The following is a 24,633-nucleotide window of genomic DNA, read 5'->3' as shown; positions in this document are numbered from 1 at the left end:
TTGAAATATAAGTAATTGAAAATATTATATATATATACACAATATATATATATATATACACAATATATATATATACAATATATATATATATATATACAAACTTTTTCATAACAGGAAAATTCATAGCAGAGAATTGAAATATTGAAATATGAAAGAAAAAAATATTCATTCATACATTTTCATTCTTTTTCTACCGCTTTTTCCTCACAAGGGTCATATGTGACATAAATATATTTTAAGAATATTATAACTATTATATAAAAATATTTTATACAAATGTAAAAGACACAACACATATTAATCACATATGATATAAAATATGTTTTAAAATATAATTCAAAATCGAAAAAATAATACAATTATTACAATAATATTGTAATAATAATATTAATATTACAATAATAATAATAATAATATAAAATGACGGTACTTTAAACTTGAAATATAAGAAATTGAAAATATTATATATATATATATATATATAAACTTTTTCATACCAGGAAAATTACCAGGAAAATTCATAGCAAAGAATTGAAATATGAAAGAAAAAAAAAGAAAATAATTGAAGAAAAAATGAGTGAAATTGATGATATGATAATATTTCTATTTAAAATTAAAAACAACAATCAAAATGAAGTCATTTTTAATAAGTTGGGTTAAAAAAAAGCTACTAATATGACAAAATTTTGCAATATTTGCAAATTTTAGGGGAAAAAAATAGTGAAAAAAGCAGCATAGAGTGATAATAATAGTAATATTAGTCAGTTATGTATGTGTTTGTTCCTGTGTGTGTGCTTCCTGGATACAATGTTAGAAGAGTCCTGTCGTCATGCCAACAACTCTCTGTGAGACCTTGGCTCAATCACAACAAGAGAGAGAGTGTATTCTCATCGCTAGTATTGCACTTCAATGACATGCCCATGAAATATGATGCAGAGAAGTACTTTGAATGTACTGTATAGTACTGCATACTAGTACTCTAGTCCGACGAGTTGGCAGACATGACGTTGGAGTGGAACATCTTGTCTGAGGGTTAAATCTAAGCCCCATCAAGCTTTTCCTGGCCTTCTGGAATATTCGATAGCTCATCCGGAGATCTTCACGGGCCTAAACACATCCAAATATAACCCCCCCCGAGGGCCCGCCCACACGCCACTCGCCGGCTCTGACCCTCTCTTCCTCTTCCCAGCAACTTTGGCATCCCGGCGCCGTCACCATGGAAACGTGCCTCCATGTAAAAGCGTTTGAGAAGGAGAGTTGCCACAAGTAGAAGCTTTTTCCCTCCATGCCTGCTGGCCGCCCACACACACAAACACACACACAAACACACACCTGAGTGAGTGGGCTCTGACACTCGTTGCCAAGCAACAAGTTGACGTTCAACTTTACACTCAACTTTTACTAGACGATGTACAAAAAAAGAAAAGATAAGCAGTCATTTCACCTGAACAAAGTCCAAATACGATGAAAAAAAAGGCGAAATCAAATGAGAAAAAGTCAAAAGTTTCCCAGAATAACGTTGTAACATTCCGAGGAAAAATAACATCCTTTTAAAAAGGATTTTATGGGAATAACCTTGGGACATGATGTCATTTTTTAGGAGTAAGGAGTTGAAATAGTCAAGAAAAAATATTTGAAAAATGCTTTTTGAAATTCCTAATATTATGAAAAACAAATAAAACAAGCAGTAACGGTGTAATGTTTGGAAAGTCAGGTTGTGAAAAAGTTACAATGTTACAAGAATATGAACAAAAATGACTAATTTTACAAGACGCCAGTCAAAATAGGAATTTTATGGGCATAAACTGGTCATATTAGGAGAATAAAAAATGTCGTCTTTGAAATTTTCAAGAAAACATTTTCATTTTTTTTTTCATTTTGTTTGTTATGTAATGTCATAACAAGCAAACAAAACATACAAACAACAAAGTTGTGAATTTTGGAAAATTACCTTGCATAGAAATAATACAAGAACAAGAATAAAGTCAAACTTTGGGAATAAATAAATAATAAATAAAATACAAATAAACTTGGGAATAAATAAAAAATAAATAAAAAAATAAAATAAAAATAAATAAAAAAAGTAATTTGGTTTGTTTCTTTTGGCTTTTTCCTGATTACGGAGTCCCCACAACAGATTTTGATCTGCATAATTATTACAAGGAGAAAATTTACAAGAAAAAAGTTTAACTTGAAAGAAAAACAACAGAAAAAATTGGCAAAAACTGCTGTAATTTTGTGAGGATAAAGTCAAAATATTAAGACAAAAAGTCACAATTGTAGAAGAATAAATTTGTAATATTTTGAGGAATATTCATATATTATTATATAATATTCATTGCAGAGACATGAAATATGACAAAATAAAATATATTCAAATTTTTGTGAAAAAAATTTACATCATATTCTAATGAGAAAAAAATTGCAACATTATGGGAATAAACTGGTAATATGAGAATACATTTTTTTTAATTTTAATTAAATTTTTTGGTTTTTTTTACAAACAAAACAAGAAATAAAGTTTACGTTGGAAAATTAGGTTGAAAAAAGTTGCAATGTTACAAGAATAAAGGCAAAATATTATCGGAATAAAGTCAGAATTACAAGAAGAACATTTACCAAAAGAAATCGAATAGAAAATTACAAGAATAAAGTCAAAATATAAAAGGAAAAAAGTAGCAATTTTGCTAGAACAAAGTTGTCATACTATGAGGGAAAATAACGCCATTTTAGTGTCATAGATGAACTGTGACCCAGCACATGTTAGGATGTTGCATTGTGTTACCTTGGTGAGGTCACGGTCATGTGACCTTAATGAGAAGCTGTGTCTTTTTAGACTAAAAAAAACCCAGCTACATTTTACTAAGCGTTTTACTTTTCACCATCAGCCTGTTTGACATCATCCAATCTCCGCAGACCTTTCCTCCTCCCCCTCCTTCTCCTCCTCCTCCTCCCTACTGCCTCATTCCCTCTCACTGATTTTGGGAGTGGAAGCGCTTCATATCTTTACACTGCTGCCCGGGCGGGTGGAGAGATTGTGGTTGGGTACTGTTTAATTTATTAGCGATCAGTGAACGTAAACTTTCAGTCTCAATAAGCAACAAAAAACGAATTACAAATATTCAGACTGTCCTCGGGTGTATTTTTGTCAAAGGTAGTGGTATATGAAAGGGAGTGTTGGTCATGAAGATTATTTTAAAAAGGTGTCACGACAAACATGATTGTGTGGCACATTTGCTAACCAAAACCACGCAAGCAGATCGATTTGTGTGTTTTAACTGTGGCAGTATGAATGATTCATTTTATATGTATGAATCCAAAGTGTTTTTGACGTGAGTTGTAGTCGTTTGAATGATTCATATCGAAGTTAGCAGTATTAGCTAGCGAGCCACCTTAGTACACGAAAGTGTGCTCACTTTAGTAGCTGTTACGTCGCAGTGATCACGTGACGTAAGAGCATGCTTATAGCGGTCCTGTCTTCACCGCCCCCGTCGGACAGCTGGTGGACACATTAAACATATTGTATCTTGCAAAACAGCCTCTTAATCAACTATTAACTGATGGCAATTTTCTCCCGACCGTCAAGTGGTAACCGTTTGCTTTCTCCCCACGAGAAAACGACCCATTTAGCGGTTGGAGGTGCAACTCGGTACCGCCCCACCGGTGCTACGCGGTGTAAGAAGTGAGCGCATCTCTCCGGCTCTGCAGTCCGGTGTGTGTTGAGGCTGCGGGGGCGGGGTGAGGAAGAAGAGGAGGAGAGGAAGAGGAGGCTCGGAGCTCTGCATTGTTTTCAGACATCGGCCGCCCTTGTCGAGCGGGACACCGCGGCGCGTCTGTCGGCCTTCAGGTGAGTCACCACTCCGGACCGGAGCTACCCGGTCCAAGTACACTTGTTGTGTCCTCGGTGTTTTAATATGGAGGCGGGTTGCGCGTGCATCTCTATACACGACGCCCGCACGAGGACAGATGTCCATGCCGTGATTAGGGGCGGCTTGATGGCGCCAACGGACCTCCTCTTCTCAGCCCTCTGCGCGTGCGTGTTACGGCTTTGGTGCGCCACAGCAGCATCGTATTGTCGTCTCATGGTTAAAGTGATGGAGATGTTTTTTGTCTGGGGGGGGGGGGGGTAGTCTTTGAGGATGATGATGATGAAGATTTGGGCGGTGCAGGCGTGGTCTTGCGTGCTGACCTGAGTGAGAACGTCCTTGCATAGAGGATGAGTGGTGTAGTTTAAGCTGATCTGAGGTCAGCCTGTAGTTTCAAAAGGCCTCTTGAAGTGTTTTTTTCTTCTTTGGTGCAGACCCGGGGCTTGGAGTCCAGTGGTGCTGTTATGTAATCAGATCCGACTGGACTGCTGCTTTCCCTCCTCAACCCCTTTTCCTTCTTCTTGCTTTAAAAAAATGCTTTAAGTCATTGCTGTCATGACAACCACTTATCTTTTCTTCACCTTCATCCTCCTCTTCTTCTCACTATCCCAGTTATCACCCCCACTTCCACAACCTCCCACCTCCAGCAGGCACCAACTGGCAAGCATTTGGTGACTTGTTGGACCCCCCATAGCGTCAAAGTGAGGCGTGGTCAGCTTAGAGGAGAACCTGGGAGGTCAAAGTGTTTCTAAAACGAGGTCAACGATGTCCCCGTCACGCCAGCGCTGACCTGAAGTGGTTAAAACATCATAATAGCAGAACTTTGACCTCAGAAAACTTGTAAAAAAAAGCCTTTATTTTGAAAGAGCAAGGTCATTTTAACAGGTGTCTGTTGTATTGTAGTTTCAGGCTTGAACCGTCTCAGGTCCGGGCAGTGTAGACCAAGAATGGCTAGAAGTTGATCTCAGGTTTCACGGTGGGAAAAAGCAAGTGGAGCGTTGGCCCTTTTAAGGGTGAGACCAGTGAGGGAGGGGGGGGGTCATCTTTGCTTCCTCCTCAAGCATTGTGATTTTTCTTTGAAATGACGGCAAACACAAACAAATGACTTCCTGTTGTCCAACCAAATGTGACGAGGACCTCCAAGACCACAGACTACTTTGTTGACGACTGTAAGACCAGGAGAGGACGTTCATGCATCTTTTGGTGTACAGAAATGATGGACCACATGTTGGTAACCGGTAGTCAGTGTACAGCCGGGGTCTCAAACGCAACTTCTAGTATCTGTGGGCGCTGTCTGGGTGACAGTGCCCACAGAAATAGTTGATGCGGGGGCATGAGATGCAGGGAGGACATTGAATATAAGTGCAGACCTGCCAACATGTAAGATTTTGTTGTACTCGGCATGCAGTTTGAATTAGCTTGTATGCTTTGCTGCTCTCCATTTTCTTGAATGTCGCAGGTTTCTGTTGTACAGTACACATAAATTAATGGATATTATATGTTTTTAATAGTGTTTCAAATGGGGGGGGGGCGTGAAAACATTTCCGCATGACAGAAAATAATTTAGAACCACCGATATAAAGTAAGAATAGTTTTCAGAGATGCGGATGACATTGTAGTCATTTCAACATCACCAGAAGCACATCTATGTTCCCACCGTCACCTATGACTAAAAGGACAAGATGGCGGCTGAAAGGAGTTTTCTCTGTCGGGTTCCAGAGCTCTCCCTTAGAGATACGGTGAGGAACACTGTCATGTGGGAGAATTGAGTCGAACCGTTGCTCCTTCTTCCTGAGTGGAGCCAGATGATGTGGTTGAGGTATCTGGTTAGGATGACTCCCTGGGGAGGTGTTCAGGGCACGTACGACCTGTAGGAGACCTTGTGAAGACACATTGGCAAGTCTGTGTTTGTCAATTGGCTCAGGAACGCCTCGGGATCTGCACGATGTAGCCGAGGAAACGTAAGGCTGGGCTTCACTTAGGATAGCCTTGGATAAGTGGTAGAAGATGCATGGATTCGGAGAACTTCTACTATAATAAATGTAAACATGAAATAAATGCAGATTTTGGGGTGACATGAGATAGGGTGAGGAGCTCAGCCATCCGTGAGGGGCTCAGAGTAGAGCCGCTTCTCCTTCACATCGAGAGGAGTCAGTTGAGGTGGCTCGGGTATCTAGTCCGGATGCCCAGCCGGGAAAAGGCCCCGGGGCAGACCTAGGACACGCTGGAGGGACTATGTCTCACAGCTGGCCTGGGAACGCCTTGGTGTCCTCCCGGTGGAGCTGGAGGAGGTGGCCGGGGACCGGGAAGTCTGGGCTTCCCTACTAAGACTGCTGCCCCCGCGACCCGGACCCGGATAAGCGGAGTAAAATGGATGGATGATTACTTCTAGGGATCACTCAGCATATTGTGAGAAGACCAGCCACTCCATAAATCTTCTCAAAATGCTGGTGTCGCCATTTGCGGTTTGTGGATGTGAAACATGGACCCTTAAAGCTGAAGATACCAGGATTGAGAGCTTTGGAAATGCGCTGTTGTAGACGAACCTTACATTTTGGTAGGACGGCCATAGGAATCTGTATTAACAGAACCAGGAACATCATAAGAACCATCAAGAAATGGAAGTTCCAGTATCGTAAGACCTCAGAACCTCTGCACCCGGAGGTAGATAGATATTAAAGGACTGGACAAGAGAATCGTGGACTTCATGCATGAGGACTGTATGGAATCCATGTGAACTGGTGCTGGGATCTCACGGTCCTTTTTGTAACCAGGATGGCGAGAACCTTAACAACCCCTGAGACCAAAAATTCCTAAGTGGGCCCACGTTGGGCATTTTCACTTAGGGGTGTACTCACTTTTGTTGCCAGCGGTTTGGACATGAATGGCTGTGTGTTGAGTTATTTTAGAGTAGCCTGCTGACGACTTTATGTGTGTGTGTGTGTGTGGGAGGAGCAAGTGATGGAGGTGATGGAGGAATATATGTGGGAGAGCAGCAGAGAAGAAGGGAGTAGAAATGATTCATTCTCCATTAAAGCTATATAATAAGCTACATAGTCACTTGGATTTCCACTTTTTTGTTATTGAAAAGTTTCACTTTCACTTTCATAAGGTCAGAAGTCGAAGTCTGTGATGGAATCGAGGAGGTGTTGCTACAAGGATATGTGGGGGGGGGGGTGCAGAGCGATAAGAAGAACATTCCGTCTGATAAATCCTCCTCGGGAGGAACCTTCTGGAAAATGTTCAGCAGACAGGAAGTGGACAAGTGTGTGACATCATGTGTGCTGACCACGCCCCTGGAATGTAAACATACACACGCTCGTGTAGATAACAGTGTGTGTGAGTGTGTGTGTTTACAAAGCGGGGTCATGTGGGGGGGAGGGGGGGGGGAAAGCCAAATTTAAAGGGAGATTGGACCAGAACCAGCTTTAACACTTTATTAGTAATGAACGCTGTGTGTGTGTGTGTACTGAGGGTGTGGTCGAGACAGGAAATGAGCGATTTAACAGAAAATGGACTCACCCCTTCACTAGAAAACCGAGCTCCCATTGGCACCGTGTTGGGATGTCGATGCTAAAAGCTAACACCTTAGCATCGCTTTATCCACGGCTGACGTAAGCTCAGCAAATTTGTCTAACTGACGGCAGACGACTCCCGGGGTGTCGGCTCAAACAATATACAGAAGGTTTTTTATTTGTAGTGTTTCCATGACAACCGAGAAGGTTACATCATTGACCTACAGCTCTCTCTTGTCTTGGGGGTTGTAATACGACGCATGTGTGTGTGTGTGTGTGTGTGAGGAGAGGCTTTACACGGTGTATTCTCTACTTGCTGACACTCACGGCATTATGGGAAATATGAGTTGGAAAGTGGGGGGGTGGGGGGCATGCATGTGTCCTTGACCAAATGGACCACCAAAGTGATGTGTGTGTCTGTGGGGGAGGGGTTAATGATTGCAATGGGATCAACAATGTACTGATCAATACGTAACATCCTGTACATTTTCATCCAATCACAGTTGGCTCACAGTTGACACACACACACACTCACACACACACACACACACACACACACACACACACACACACACACACACACACACACAGACAGGTAGTGAGACAGGTGCAGTGTTGTGGAATGTTTCTGATCCCACTTTTTTTTTTAAACACAGACCAGCAGGAAACACACATTGGCACAAAATACCACACACACACACACAAATTGGAAGTGACATCCCACAATGCACTGCAGCTCAGGCTTGTTGCTCACTCCGAAACACAGAACGAGTCTGGCTGCTGGCCAAAATGACACGATGGGATGGATCGCCATGACGACACAGCCGACCCTCCAATCTGGACTGTGAGAAGCGCTCGGTGTGTATATATGTGTGTGTGTGTGTGTTTGTGTGAGAGAGAGAGATATTTTTGGAGCAAAAGCTGCTAGAAGCACAGAGCAAATGTTTGTTGCGGAATCTTTTTGCCTGTTTGCAGGCTGGAATTATTTAAGGAAGTACAAGTCGGAATTTGGATTGGAAAAAATATTCAGATATTGTTTGATGTTACCGGGCAGAAAAGAAAAAGGAAGGTTCACATCTGCAGGGCTGCTGTGCATGTGTGTGTGTGTGTGTTTGTGTGGTTTGGTTGGGGTGTGTGTCAGATTAAAAATGGCTGCAGGGTGGAGGCAGCACAGGCGCAGGGAGAAATTTGGAAATTTGGGAAGTGGGGGATGGGATAAGGGGAGAGGATGGTGAAGTCGTGTGTTTTCAAAAAGGCGGCAAACCAGATGACCATCAGGAAGTGTCTCCCCTCCCTGTCTCTGGCGCCGTCCCAGAAGCTCCACCTCTTTCCTCCATGACAGCGCAAGCAAATCCACACTCTATGACAGGGGTCTCAAACTCAATTTACCTGGGGGACACTGGAGCTAGGTTCTGGGTGTAGCCGGGCCGCATCAGGTTTTCAAAAAAAAAAACCCCAAAACGCATTTATTAAAATGTTATTTACAGTGGAACTGTGGTCAGTGCCTTTTTGGACTCTAACCAAAGTGTACTCTAACCAAAAATAACAAACAAAGGCACCAAAAACGTTACGTTAAATATCTGATAAAACATTCCACTGCTCTCAAATATCTTAATTTTTATTTTTCTGTACACAAAATAATATAAAAAAATAAACAAATTAAGAATAAAGACAATAAATCAATAAAATCAGTAATAAATAAGTAAAATAATAATAAAACAGCAAATAAGAAAAACGTAAGAAACCACATACAGTTGGTAGAGAAATGATTTTTTTCAGATTCAAATGTACAGTATTAACAGTTATTTAACCTTTAATATGAACATTAATAAAACTTAATAATTTTACCCAATTAGCAAGTTAGCATCGTACTCAGTTCCATCTGGGAGCAGCGTCGTAACTTTAACAACATGTTTGATGAGATGCTTTATTTTCCGTTTTATTCCAAATCATTTCCTGCATTTATTTGTACCCAGCGTCATAAGCCTTTAGCATCATTGCTAATCCAAAGCATAACAGGGTAGGGTAACAGTACGGGCGGGGCAAAATCATGTTAATTGTGCTTTAAGCTGTCATTTCAACATTAAACTTTGGTATCAAGGTGGGGGCCTCAAACTAGCGTCTCGCGTGCCGCATTTGGCCCGTGGGCCGCGAGTTTGAGACCCCTGCTCTATGAAGCTTTGAAGAGCTCCATCCCGTAAAAGTTGTGAGAAGAAGAACTAAAGACTTGTTTGAACAGAGCGACTCCGCTCAATGTGTTCTTGTCCCGCTAGAAGGTTCTGGACGTCTGGACTCACAATGGAGCCGTCTGTCAGCACACACTGTGGCCATTGAGGAGCATGAGTAGAAAAAGGTGTTTGTCACTGAATATCAGGCTCATCCTGAAGCTATTTGGTGCCAAGCGTCCACCCGATGCACCGCTTTCACGGTCTCGGCATTCACCAGTCAGAAGAATCAGAACATTGTTGACATGCAGGCATATGGTGAAGGCTAAAAGACAAAGAAAAAGCAAAATAGTTGTAGTCCTTCTGATACGGGCTGATCTGAGTTTTTTGACGTACGTTGAATTCTTGGGTTCTTGTTCACGAGTGAAGGAAGGATGGAACACGAGATGGACATGAGGATTGGTTCGGCGTGACGCGGGTTCTGCATTGGTCTGTTGTGGTGACGAGAGTGCCTTTGTTTGTTTGTTTTGGTTAGAGTACATTTTGGTTAGAGTCCAAAAAGGCACTAACCACGGTTCCACTGTAAAGATACATGTACTTTTACCTTGGAGTTATTTCTTCAATCATAATTCTTTATCAAATCATACATTCTTTATCAAAATGCTGACACGCGCAACGTTTTTGGTGCCTTTGTTTGTTTTTTTTTGGTTAGAGTACATTTTGGTTAGAGTCCAAAAAGGCACTAACCACGGTTCCACTGTAAAGATACATGTACTTTTACCTTGGAGTTATTTCTTCAATCATAATTCTTTATCAAAATGCTGACACGTGCAACGTTTTTGTTGCCGTTGTTAGTTTTTTTTTGGTTAGAGTACACTTTGGTTAGAGTCCAAAAAGACACTAACCACGGTTCCACCGTAAATAACGAATGAAGGGGATACATGTACTTTTACCTTGGAGTTATTTCTTCAATCATAATTCTTTATCAAATCACACATTCCTTATCAAAATGCTGACACGCGCAACGTTTTTGGTGCCTTTGTTTGTTATTTTTGGTTAGAGTACACTTTGGTTAGAGTCCAAAAAGGCACTAACCACGGTTCCACTGTAAAGATACATGTACTTTTACCTTGGAGTTATTTCTTCAATCATAATTCTTTATCAAATCACACATTCTTTATCAAAATGCTGACACGTGCAACGTTTTTGTTGCCGTTGTTGTTTTTTTTTTTGTTAGAGTACACTTTGGTTAAAGTCCAAAAAGACACTGACCACGGTTCCACCGTAAATAACGAATGAAGGGGATACATGTACTTTTACCTTGGAGTTATTTCTTCAATCATAATTCTTTATCAAATCACACATTCCTTATCAAAATGCTGACACGCGCACGGTTCCACTATAAATAACGAAGTTAGTTAAAGGGGAACAGCACTTTTTTTGGAATTTTGGCCATCATTCCCAGTCCTTATGGGATACAGCTATTTCGACTAGAAGGCTAACGGACGTTTTGTGATCAGGGTAGGGTAGAAACACAGCTGGATGCAGTGTATTAATAACACAACATGTGTCATTATGCAAAGATTTTTGCATACATTTTTGACGTAAACATAAAAATGACCAAATATGCACGTATGCTAACCGAGGTCCCACTGTAAAGTCCAAAGAAGTTGCTACAAAGTAGCATGTTAGCATCCATGGTACATTGCCTCTAATCATTATGTCGCTTTTTACAGCTGCTGAAACCGTTGAATGCCAAGCGTGGGCTGCGACCATACTTGCGTGTGCGTCTGTGTGTATGTGCGTATGTGCTTAGCGGGGCATAAGGATCACGCCAATTTAGCCTGGAAATCAACACACATTTTGGAAGCTTTTTGAATAATGAAAAGGTTCAGGCTTCTAATGTTGCATCTCCATGTTGCTTTGTGTGTGATGATTCATGGAGACAAGGTGTGTGTGTGTGTGTGTGTATGCGCTAACGTGAGGAGATGATGAATTAATGGAGTTGTTATGAAATATAGATAGACTCACACACACGTAGCCGGCATGAAGGCTTTGTGGTTCTTCCAGCAACCAATCAAGAAGACATGATGGTTATGATTATGATGAATTTTACAGTTTAATAATTTACGGGGTTGGGGTTATGGTTAGGGGTCAGGATTAGAGGGTTACAGGGGTAGGGTTGGAGGGTTAGAGGGTTGGGGTGACAGGGTTACAAGGTTGGGGTTATGGTTACGGGTTTGGGTGGGTTGGAGGGTTACAGAGTTAGGGTTGGAGGGTTGGTATTGGTAATGGTAATGGTTTTATTTCATTTGAACATGCATCAGATTACAATTGAATGCATCCCATAATCAGTTCACAGTTCCACATGTCCAAAAGGAGTAGGAAGAAGCAAAGCTTATTAAATCCTACCCCTCCATCTGGTACTTTTACAATCAGTAACTGTTACATTTGTTCACTTCCTGCTTTCCTAATAGTTTTTTTTAAATGTTATTTTATTAAAAAGTTAGTGGCTAAGGGGTTCAGACGGGTTAGGGTTAGAAGCTGACAGGGTTAGGGATGGAGGGTGAGGGGGTTGGGGCGACAAGGTTCCAGGTTTAGGGTCGGGGTTATGGTTAGATGTCAGGGTTACAGTGTTTCAGGTTTCGGGGTGGAGGGTTAGGGTAGGTTAGGGTAAGAGGGTTACCCAGGTTATGGTTAGGGTGGTTTAGGGTTAGAGGGCTAGGTTTGGAGGATTAGGGTAGGTTAGGGTGATTTAGGGTCAGGTTTGGAGGGTTAGGGGTGGGTTAGGGTGAGAGGGTTGGAGGGTTATGGTTAGGCTGGTTTCGGGTTAGAGGGTTAAGGTAGGTCAGGGTGAGAGGGTTACCAGGTTATGGTTAGGGTGGTTTAGGGTTAGAGGGCTAGGTTTGGAGGATTAGGGTAGGTTAGGGTGATTTAGGGTCAGGTTTGGAGGGTTAGGGGTGGGTTAGGGTGAGAGGGTTGGAGGGTTATGGTTAGGCTGGTTTCGGGTTAGAGGGTAAGGGTGAGAGGGTTACCAGGTTATGGTTAGGGTGGTTTAGGGTTAGACGGCTAGGTTTGGAGGGTTAGGATGATTTAGGGTCAGGTTTGGAGGGTTAGACGGTAGGTTAGGATGAGGGGGTTATAGGCTTATGGTTAGGGAGGTTTAGGGATTTTTGGGTTTTAGGGTTTTGGGTAGGTTGTTTTCGGGTTAGAGGGTTAGGGTAGGTTCGGGTGAGAGGGTTTCAGGCTAAGAGAGTTGGGGGTGACAGGGTTCCGGGATTAAGGTTGGGGCTATGGTTAGGGGTCAGGGTTAGAGGGTTACAGATTTAGGGATTTGGTTGGGTTAGAGTCAGGGGTTCGGGTTTATGTTAGCAGTTTTAAGGGTTAGAGGTTTAGGGTGCCATCAAATGTGACCTCATGACTTATGAATGATCCAACCTTAAGCCCTCACTTGTAGCCCATGTCGGTCCCTGAATGCCTCCTAGGTGGCATGAAACCCATCAAGACTATTTTTGCTTCCGTTTGGTCTCAATGGATGCATCAATAGATTGATCAGCGTAACCATGGCAACCACTAACCGCATTAGCACTTACCCCCCCCTCTCTGCTAACCGAATTACGCCGAGCAGAGATTGTAACACGAGAAGATGCTCTGCAGACAGCAGCAACCTTAATGCGGTGTGATGCTTCATGTGTTGTTTGCTAGCTCGCAGGCTAGGTTGACTCTCCAGGCGCTCGGAGAGCGCACAAGAAGTAGCGCTAGCGCTTAGCACCTGCACTGCGACAGTGACAGCATGTGTTCTACTTCCTCTTTCTGGTTCAGGCAGCTCTCCGGTCTTCTGGAGAAGCTGCTGGGTCAAAGGAGTGGCGCCGTCCTCTCGGAATTACGGCGGCCTACTTAGCGCCGGCAGAGAGGACGACATGATGGATGACTCTTTCTGTGTCCTAAATTTGAATGTACGCGTGTGGCAGCCCTTTTAAACCCACCGACCTTGAGTCACCTCTAAACTCTTTACATCATTTACTAACCAGTAGCATTACCAGCTAACCATTCACGTTAAACACAGCTAAATCTGTGTTGGCCATAATTTGAAGCTATTGCTTTGCTAGCAGCAGACATTTACATGTGAAATGTCGTTTATCTGAGCTACAAGCTAACCATAATTAAAGGTCTCTTACTTAGCCAAACATCTTAAAAGGACAAAACCATCTCAAAGCTAACTCGGCTTAACTTGCTATTTTGTACATACAGCACAGTACATAAATACAGTACATACAGTAATCGTTGCAAACATGGAAAATAAAAAAGTTGAAAACGTACAGTGTCCTCCACAAAAGCAGCTCCCGGGTGCTGGTGCATCGCGGTAGTGTATTTTGCACAGGTCAAGGGCCACCGAATCATTACCTTTTAGCTGTATAGTACTCCCATACTTTTGACATCCTATTCCAACATCTTTTCTTCTCCCCTGCTACTTGATGCCGCGGCGGCCGCCGCCATTTTTTTAATTCTGAGTGACAACGCATCGACGTGCAGTTCTTGCGAGGACGTAATATTTTTTGAAAATATCTGACACCAATATCAACTGATATTACATTTTTATGCAATCAGACCGGTAATTATCGGTACCCTAATTACAAGACAAAAAGTCTAAATTCCAAGTTATAATTATGAGATGAAAAGTCAAAATTTCAAAATAAAACATCAAAATAGCAAGATAAAAAGGTCATAATTATGAGATAAATAGTCAAAATGATGAGATAAGATCAAACTGCGCATACATGCAAAAAGTTTGACACCTTTTGAGGGATCAAAACCCAAAATAGTTTTGTTGAGTGTATCTAGATATCGTATATAAATGATGCTCTCAGGCTTTTACAAGTGTGTGTGTGTGTGTGTGTGTGTACGTGTGTGTGGCGTCTTTGCGTGTGAGGAGGCAGCTGTAAGTGGAGCGAGCATCTCGGCCTGCGTGGGAGCTCGAACAATACACGGTGCCGGCTTAGCGTTGCCATGGTGACTAAGTGATGCTGGAGCTTGGAAGATGCTGGTGGATGGAGTATGTTTTTTTTTTGTTTTTTTTTTCTATCTGTAATCACCATTCCAGAATCCACTCTGTAGTCAAGATGAACATCTTTGTGTCGCTGTCGGACGCTTTGATGAGCGGGGTTCTCACACAAAGCGAGCCGGGTAGGCCGTCGCCGTGGAGACGTGAGCTTTGCGCTCAGCAATGTCCCACTTTTTGGCTTTTTAGCGAACAAGTTACAGTAAACATGCCATGATGGAGGTGGAGTAGAAATGTTGTGTGCTTCACTCTTCTGTTGGTCCATTTCACTGCTCACATGGGACTTTTGCTTTTTTGACGACCCACTTTTTAAAAATAAAAGCTGCTGCTGTCCCACTTCACCAGCAGTCCTCTAGAAACAAGCGTCACATCGTCTGGTCTTATATATCTTACAGTGTGGGAGTATAATATTCCTCAATTGTTACTATCAAATGACATTTTCATTCCATTTGTCTATACTTGATTTTTTACAATAAAGTAGCACCCCCATGTGGCCAAGTCATGTGTTGCAAATATAATGCATGGACATCTGGGGGCCCTAAGCAGGATCTGTTCTGAGGTTCATTCATTCATTTTTTTACCGCTTATCCGCACAAAGTTCGCGGGGACGCTGGAGCCTATCCCAGCTGTCCTACTTGATATTTCGAACATCCCATCTTAGCAGCACCTAAGACAAAAACAGAGCTAGCGACAGGAGTCAGTGGCCAAATTGTTGATCAAGAACCCCAATTGTTGGCAATTGGCATTGTCAGTGTTTCAGGGGGACCCAGGTGACCGTGGGGCCCCAAGGGGCCACTTAGGGTGCATATAGGAGCCTGTCATCTACTCACCGTTTACTAACCCTCTACTAACTAAAGTAACTTAACTCTCTACTCACTCGAATAACTTACTCTGCCAACCCTACTGCTTACGCTAACCAGCTCTATGAACTTAAAATTCTATTAACTCTCTCGTAACTAACACTGCAGTCAACTAACAATTGACTACTAACTCTTTACTAACCCTACTGTTTACTGCCACCCAGCTTGACGAACACGCTACCAACTCTGGGGTCATCTACCTCTACTAACACTCTACTTACTCACTACCAAATCAACACTAAGTCAACTGAGTTGCTACTATAATCTCGGCTAACTTTCCAAACTTTACTAACATTCTAACAACTCTCTGGTCAACTAACTCTACTAACTATCGGCTAACTCAACACTAAGTCAACAAGGTTGCTACTCTCAACTCGGCTAACTTTACAAACTCTACTAACATTCTACCAACTCTCTGGTCAACTAACTCTACTAACTATCGGCTAACTCAACACTAAGTCAACGAGGTTGCTACTATCAAACTCGGCTAACTTTACAAACTCTACTAACATTCTACCAACTCTCTGGTCAACTAACTCGACTAACTCCACACTAAGTCAACTAAGTTGCTACTATAAACTCTTCTAACTTTACAAACTCTGCCTAACACTCTACCAACTCTCTGGTCAACTAACTCTACTAACTATCGGCTAACTCAACACTAAGTCAACGAGGTTGCTACTATCAAACCCGGCTAACTTTACAAACTCTACTAACATTCGACCAACTCTCTGGTCAACTAACTCTACTAACTCCACAACAAGTCAACTAAGTTGCTACTATGAACTCTTCTAACTTTACAAACTCTACTAACACTCTACCAAATCTCTGGTCAACTAACTCTACTAACTCAACACTAAGTCAACGAGGTTGCTACTATCGGCTAACTTTACAAACTCTACTGACGTTCTACCAACTCTCTGGTCAACTAACTCTACTAACCCCACACTAAGTCAACTAAGTTGCTACTATAAACTCTTCTAACTTTACAAACTCTACCAACTCTCTGGACAACAAACTATATTTCTCTACTAACTCAACCCTAAGTCAAATAACTCGCTACTTTTTATTATTACTTAATGATCTACTATCTTCAATAACTTTCAACTTTCAACTTTCTAACTTTAACTTTCTACTAACTTGACTTGACTAACTCACCATTAAGTTTACTAACTCGTTAACTCTACAAACTGCTAACTTAAATAACTCAACTCAAAGGCTCTACTAACTCGACTACTTTAACTCGCCACTAAGTCTACTCACTCGCTACTACTACCTTTACTAACTCTTGATTTGACTCTCTACTGACCTGCTACTTAGAGTTAATGTTGCAAGTTAGTTTAATAAAATTTTAACTTTCTACCAACTTGATTCGCTACTAACTCTTAAGTCACGAGGTCAACTAACTTGCTACTGTCAGCTGCGTGCGGATGTTTTTGTGCTGAGTCATGCCGCCACTGTTTGCTGCCGATGGCTGATTATGCCGAGTCATCACGTTGTCCTCTTCCATCAGCAGCACTGGAAGCGGGGACGTGATGCAGAAAGATGATGGATATTCATTCATTCATTCATTCATTCATTCATTCATTCATTCATTCATCCATCCATCCATCCATCCATCCATCCATCCATCTCCTCACCAGCTTGGATACTTGGAGTTTTTTCATGGGCTCCTATGGAGACTTCCATAGGACTTTCACCAGTTGACCGTTGTTGTGTAGTTGCCTGTTGTGGCCGAATGGGGGCGCACTTTACTCTCACATTTCAGCCCAGCTTGCTCCTGTAATCACAGGGAAGCACGTGGGTCCTGTCAGGAGTGAAAACATTACTTTATTTTATTATTTATCTTATTTATTCTTCTTATTATTTCATTTATTAGGCCCTCAACATCGAAAATTTTAAGTCTCGTCTTAAAACCCACTTTTATTCTCAGGCTTTTAACTCGGAGTGAGTCGTATGGTCCTGTGTCTTTTAGTTCTTTCTTTTTATTTTAATTGGTTTTATTTTTTTTATACTTTTATTGCTTTGCTTCTTGTTTTTAATATTTTAATATCTTGGATTATTTTTGGATACTTTTAATTTAGTTTTGGATAATTCAATCTGTACCTTTTTATTGTATTTTATTTTCACTTTTTATTTTAATCGTCTGTGCAGCATTTTGGAAACTCTGTTTATAAAATGTGCTATATAAATAAAGTGGATTGGATTATTTTAGTTTTTAAAAAATATTTTTTTCTAATTATTTCACATTAGTTACTACACATAACTTTGTTCCACTATGTTGAGTACATTATTTATATTTCATATAAATAAATGTTATATAAATAAATATTTGTATAATTTTTTTAATAAGTTAGCGATGTCGTCACCTTGTATTTTGTGTTGTTGACCCCGGTGTTGTGTGTGCATGTGCAGGTTTCGGAAAGCAACGTCTCGGCCCGCCACTCGGTGCCGGGTGTGTTTGAGGCTTGCGTGGCTGGCAGCAGGAAGCAGTCGGAAGGACTCGGCGGCGACGGCGGCGACGGCAGAGTGGCGTTGAGGTCAAGATGACGTCGGTAGCGGCGGACTACGACCACATGGAGATCCAGCAGCAATACAACAATGACGGCGTCAACAACCGCTGGGACGCCGACGACTGGGACAACGAGAACAGCTCGGCTCGCCTCTTTGAACGCTCGCGCATCAAAGCGCTGGCAGGTGAGCGCCTGTTTGTGTTTTTCGTGTCGTAGAGTGATGCTAAGCTAACGTCCACTTGCTCTCCGGCTTAGAATCGGAACCTCTTTTTATAGGCTTGGCTTCTTTGGCGCCCCCCAGTGGAGGCACGCCTCCCCGTTTTGAAAAGTGGCTGAAATATTACTGATAATGTTAACAGGAAGTGATTTGACCTTTGAGCTTGTTACGCCTTTGTTGTTTTTTTTCAACTGATGATTAACTAATTGTATCGTTGGGTGTGCGTTTGTGTTTGTGTATGTGTGCCTGATGGTGGACTGCAGTGTCCTACGTCACTGAATAATTCACACGGCTGTAAAATATGCAGGAGGACTCATAGTGTGTGTGTGTGTGTGTGTGTGTGTGTGTGTCGCCAGTGTGATGTTGGCATCCATGTTGGAACCCCTTCATCCTCGTAGCATTAATGCACCATGAAAGAAATCCATACAACATAAATGTGATATATAGTGAAAAGAATATAGTAATTTTTTTCAAAAAGTGTCATATTATTTTCAGTGTTAATGAGTTGTAATTATGGACAAGAGGTGTCACTCTGATTGTAACTCTTTTTTTTTTTGTGATCCGCCTGATAAAGCTGCTTGTGTGTGGGTGTGATCTACCCCGTGTGATAAAGTAGGAAACACAAAACCGGCAGTCGCCATAGAAACACAGTCAGATGAAGTCCAAGGAGGCAGTAGGAGCGTGTAGGCGTGTTTTCTATCCTTACTGTGTGTTTCTCCTTTTTTAAAAATGTCCGCCTGTCGAAAACCCCGTATGAGACATGTTGAGACAGTTAGGACCTTTGACTGAGATGTCATCATCCGGTTCTTGCTGGGAAGTTGTGAACTTTCACACCTTGATAAAAGAACGTGTCTGTGTACGACCTGACAGGACGTCTAAAGACCCGGGGCCTCATCTGTGAGCTTGCAGACGCACAAAACAGGGTCGAAGTCTCGTACGTAAACATATCATGGATAAATCGACTTATTGAACGATAATAAAACAGGTGGATAATTATGACGTCCTGAATAAATTGATATTCATTTATGTACGCGTGGTTGCGTGTTCTCTCTGTGACACACAGTCTGGATGACAAGAGTGTTCACTCTCTATCTTTCTTTGCGCATTGGTTTTATAAGTGGAATGAACGGACGGAGAGGGGCTATCATCTCATTCAGCCTCTTTGTGGAGGCGGGCCTATAAGCTACTAGCTATGGAAGCTACTACCCTAGCTGCAGTTACGTTAGCATCAATGACAACACAAGCCATGAATGCCAAAGTCAATGTTTGGGTTTTAAACAAAGACCGACATGGACAGTTTTCTCATTCATTCATTCATTCATTCGCAGAGGTGCTGGAGCCTATCCCAGCTGTCTTCGGGCGAGAGGCGGGTTACACCTTGGACTGGTCGCAAGAACATGCAAACTCCACACAGAGATGGCCGAGGGTGGGGAAAGACAAAATAAGAAGCCAAAAAGTTACCACTTCCACACAAAATAGGAGGAGAACTCATTCATTCATTCATTTTCTACCGCTTATCCTCACGAGGGTCGCTGGGGGTGCTGGAGCCTATCCCAGCTGTCTTCGGGCGAGAGGCGGGGTACACCTTGGACTGGTCTTCCAGCCAATCACAGGGCACATATAGACAAACAACCATTCACACTCACATTCGCCAATTAACCTAGCATGTTTTTTTGAAAGTGGGAGGAAACCGGAGTACCCGGAGAACATGCAAACTCCACACAGAGATGGCCGAGGGTGGAATCGAACCCTGGTCCTCCTAGCTGTGATCTGCGTGCTAACCACTCGACCGCCGTGCCGCCCTGTGTCCTTTATCTTTCCCAAATTATAATACTTTTCCCAGATGTACCTTGAAGCTGCTTAAAGCGTCCTTCCAGTTGGTTGTAGTTGAACGCCGCCTGGCTCACAAGGCACATATAGACAAAAACAACCATTCACACTCACATTCATACCTTTGGACAATTTGGAGTGGCTAATTAACTCTAACGCTAACCACTCGATCACTGTGCAGCCCTGACAGTTTTCCCAATTAGGGGAAAAAAAGTAGTGATGGAGGTGCCTTGGTTCTGATGGCGTTTGGTGGGCAAATATCAACAACATCGAGGAGACAGTGTCGCTGGCTACATTACAAAAACATACACACATACAGGCAATCTCTGTGTGGAGCTAATGTCTCACACAGCTACACGGTACACTAGTGGTGCAAATGTAAATAACACCTCTCATGACAAAAATGAATGAAAACATGATCTAAATGTTGCTATAATACTCAATATCGACAATATTTTGGCACCAAAATTATCCACCAGCAGATTTCAATATCATGACATCACTAGTCGATCACTACTATCAGGAGAACCAGAATATACAGCAGGAAGAGCCACATGGTGTGGCCCAACAAGGTACACTGTACTCGGGCACATGCACCGAGCAGCCTCTGTGACGCCGCGGAGGTCTCTGGCAATATGTTGTAGCATTTTTCAAACGACGCGGCACTGGCGTCTCAGGTGGATAGTTTCTTTTTGTGCTCCATGGGGTTCCCATCCCCCATCGCGTAGCATTTGTACAGCTAGCATTTAAAATGTCTTTCTTGGAAAGTAAATGTTTGTTTACATGTTTGTTTACAAGTAATCTTGCCTGATTAGAGCGCTTTGTTTGATATCTACCTGATAGTTTTATTACTATATTTTATTTATTATTTATTATTTATTATTTATTATTTATTATTTATTATTTATTATTTATTATTTATTATTTATTATTTATTATTTATTATTTATTATTATGGCCGGCACGGCGGTGGAGTAGTTGGCGCGCAGACCTCACAGCTAGGAAACCAGGGTTCAATTCCACCCTCGGCCATCTCTGTGTGTGGAGTTTGCATGTTCTCCCCGTGCATGTGTGGGTTTTCTCCGGGTACTCCGGTTTCCTCCCACATTCCAAAAACATGCTAGGTTAATTAGCGACTCCAAATTGTCCATAGGTATGAATGTGAGTGTGAATGGTTGTTTGTCTATATGTGCCCTGTGATTGGCTGGCCACCAGTCCAGGGTGTACCCCGCCTCTCGCCCGAAGATAGCTGGGATAGGTGTTAGGGTTAAACCCAAAACATTATCACCAACTGTGAAAGAAGACACAAAGACGTGAGATATAGGCTTGCAAGGAGAGTGATCAGAGACTGTTCAGTAACATTCATCCAACCTACTCTGAAAAACAGTCTCTGCTCTCCTTCTTTTATTAAAGTTTAGGTGTGCCCTATTACATAGGTCTCAATCGTCTAAGGGAGGGGGAACAGTTCACACGGTTGAGACTGGTTTCAACATCAAGCAAGCATATTTTGAGAAAGCAAAGCAGAGACAGATAGTTCAAGGATATCAAGAGAAAACAGTGTCTAAAGGAATGTGATGCTCTATGCAAGCGTGTGATCTATGTGCATGTAATAGTAACTTGGATAATATGAAGAATGTGATTACATGATATTAACTTGGATAATATGAAACAAGCTTATTGAATGTGAGTACATGATATATACAGTTTTATTCCAACAATAGGCTCCAGCACCCCTGCGACCCTCGTGAGGATAAGCGGTAGAAAATGAATGAATTAATGAGTTCTCCTCCTATTTTGTGTGGAAGTGGTAACTTTTTGGCTTCTTATTTTGTCTTTCCCCACCCTCGGCCATCTCTGTGTGGAGTTTGCATGTTCTCCCCGTGCATGCGTGGGTTTTCTCCGTGTACTCCGGTTTCCTCCCACATTCCAAAAACATGCTAGGTTAATTAGCGACTCCAAATTGTCCATAGGTATGAATGTGAGTGTGAATGGTTGTTTGTCTATATGTGCCCTGTGATTGGCTGGACACCAGTCCAGGGTGTACCCCGCCTCTCACCCGAAGACAGCTGGGATAGGCTCCAGCACCCCCTGCAACCCTTGTGAGGAAAAGCGGTAGAAAATGAATGAATGAATTTATTATTATATATTATTATATGCTAGTTATTGCTAAAGCTTGTCTTTGTGTGCCCCTGAGGTCATATCAAGGACATCCTCATCTTGGTCTCAAACAAAGTGAAGTCCAGATCCGGCCTCCCAAAGCCACCATCAGGGTCCACAGATGCAGGCTTCCTGTGTGGGGGTCCAGATGGAGGAATGCTGGGAATGTTGTTTTGTTGTGTTTGTGTGTGTGTGTGACCAAAGTGTGTGGCAGACAGGAAGTGGTCATGAGAGGTCTTGAGTGGAGGACCGTGGCGTGTTTTAGCCTGGGCAGGAAGTCTGTGATCGTCACCCCTCGGGGTCTGATGTGTTGTTCTTGTCGGTGTTGTAACCTCCGAGGAATGTCTTTCTTTGTGTGTTGGGGGCGGGGCAGGCGGTCAGCATGTTGGTGTGAAATTCACCACCGCAGTTTGACTGCAGAGGTGTGGGTCATGTTGGGATGGAAAGGAGGTCACAGCTGGAAGGCTGTTAGCCATCTGAGGAGCTGAGTGGGTTTTTTTTTTGGGTTGTGCGCACTCCGATGTCTATTTACCTTGTGGGCGTGGCTTTCACGTAGTAAGGGTTGGTTGTACCAGCGGGAGCGGGACTCAATCTGGGTGTACTGGGAGACCGACTGGGTGCGCTTGTTTTCGTCGACATGGTTGCCCCCCTGAGGGGCCCGAGCCACGAGGAAGCCACATGCCGACAGGAAAAGCAGCGTGACGCTCGATGTGCCGCTTGAGGCGTAGCATTCAACTTTCTCCTTCTCTCTGACCTCTGACCTTTGACCTGATGCAACCGCCAGCCTCTTTTGCTCTGAAGGGGCATCTTTCCTCCAGCTAATCATAATACTGGATCTTGAAAACAACACATGGAAGATGTCATTTAGCGTTAGCTGCTAACATTAGCGTCAAAAAAGGTTGAGTACGTTTTTAGCAGTCACACCCTTCCCGATAGGACTTGGTCTTTTCCGATTTATGGGCTACTCTTAGATCAGGGGTCTCAAACTCAATTTACTTGGGGGCCAATGGAGCTAGGGTCTGGGTGAGACTGGGTCAGGTTTTCCAAAAAAAACCCCAAAAAAACGCATTTATTAAAAACAAAATTTTTTTTAAAAACTTCGCTTTTGTTCCGATTTTCTACAAGATTTTCTGTTCTCAAATATCTTAATTTTTATTTTTCTACACAAAATAAGATGAAAAAAAATAAACAAATCAAGAATAAAGAAAATCAATCAGTAATAAATAAATAAATATAATAATAATAATAATAAAACGGCAAATAATAAAAAGTTAAGAAACCACATATAGTTAGTGGGTAGACAAATTATTTTTTTCAGATTAAAATGAACAAAGCATTATTAGAGCCCTGTAGACATGACAAAACACGACTATAGTCACATTTATACTCTCTTTATTTACAAAATATTGCGCAACTGCAGGGTCTTGAGACACATGCTAACTTGCAAACTAGAGAGCTAGCGACCTAAACGGTAGCCTTCAAGTTATTTCCTTTAAACTTAAATAGCCAAAAACTTACCACTTCCACACGGATAGGGAGGATAACTATTAACAGTTATTTAACCTTTAACATGAACATTAATCAAACGTAATAATTTTTTCTGGGTACATGATACCATACAGCATCCATATCAAACTTGCGCGGGCCGCACTAACATTAAACTTTCATGTCAAGGCGGGGGCCTCAAACTAGTGTCCTGCGGGCCACATTTGGCCCGCGGTCCGCATCTTTGAGACCCCCTGTCTTAGATGATGCAAAGCGGCATAGAAGATGGATGGATGCAAAGAGTTTGCACATTTTTCCCCACCCTAACGCCCGATCCCAAAGTTGTATTTATACATCTTTTATTTTTTTTTTTTTACTTTATTCCAAGAATATTTTCAAATTTTTATCAAACCCAATTTTCTATAAATGTCATTTTTACCAGTTTTTAATTGTTCCCATAATTATTTGGCTTTTTTTTCAGAAAGCGGAACAGGTGCGTTGCATTACGTGCAATCACCGCTGCCTCTTTTTATCTGTTTGTATATCTTTAGAATTGACACAAAAGAGAAAGATCAGGAATGTAGATGATATGGACAAGCCCCGCCCCCTCCCCCCAAATGGCAATTTTCCTTTAAAGGGTTCTTTAGATTGGAACTCGCAGCCTGCCACCTCGGGCTAGGAGCGGTTAGCACGTGCTTGCTACCCAGGGGGACACATGATGAATGTCACAGGCTACAAAAAAAACGTGCTAAAGCGCCCAAATAGGAGTTGAGCCCGTCACTGAGGCGTGAAGGTGGGCCACCCGTGAACTTTACCCCCGTCAGATCTGTCAATCATCTACCAGCTCAACGCCTTCTTGGGGGGGGGACTTGCTGGCGTTAATCATCTCAAAGGTGATTGAAGAGTTGACCTTGAGGTCAGATCTTGATCCCGTTGAAATATCAAGGCGGTCGGCGACGGTCAAAC

General features: G+C 42.3%; 2 protein-coding genes across 8 annotated transcripts in view; both read left to right on the top strand.

Moving 5' to 3' along the window:
• LOC131120073 (acylphosphatase-2-like) overlaps window positions 1–18,004 on the top strand; it is a 46,052-nt gene extending 28,048 nt beyond the window's left edge. For 5 of the 6 annotated variants that reach the window (XM_058065152.1, XM_058065154.1, XM_058065151.1 and 2 more), the window contains exon 11: window positions 17,881–18,004. In XM_058065152.1, the coding sequence (XP_057921135.1) occupies window positions 17,881–18,004 (124 nt within the window). The remainder of the gene's footprint in view (window positions 1–17,880) is intronic. The other variant, XM_058065155.1, reaches the window with a different exon arrangement.
• Window positions 18,005–18,011: 7 nt separating this feature from the next.
• LOC131120071 (spectrin beta chain, non-erythrocytic 1-like) overlaps window positions 18,012–24,633 on the top strand; it is a 57,267-nt gene continuing 50,645 nt past the window's right edge. For both annotated transcript variants that reach the window (XM_058065147.1, XM_058065148.1), the window contains exon 1: window positions 18,012–18,162. In XM_058065147.1, the coding sequence (XP_057921130.1) occupies window positions 18,012–18,162 (151 nt within the window). The remainder of the gene's footprint in view (window positions 18,163–24,633) is intronic.

The sequence above is a fragment of the Doryrhamphus excisus genome, chromosome 2 (assembly GCF_030265055.1).
Source record: "Doryrhamphus excisus isolate RoL2022-K1 chromosome 2, RoL_Dexc_1.0, whole genome shotgun sequence".
NCBI classification, from domain to species: Eukaryota; Metazoa; Chordata; class Actinopteri; order Syngnathiformes; family Syngnathidae; genus Doryrhamphus; species Doryrhamphus excisus.
The sequence above is the reverse complement of the archived record's forward strand: the minus strand, read 5'-3'. Positions and strand labels throughout refer to the sequence as shown.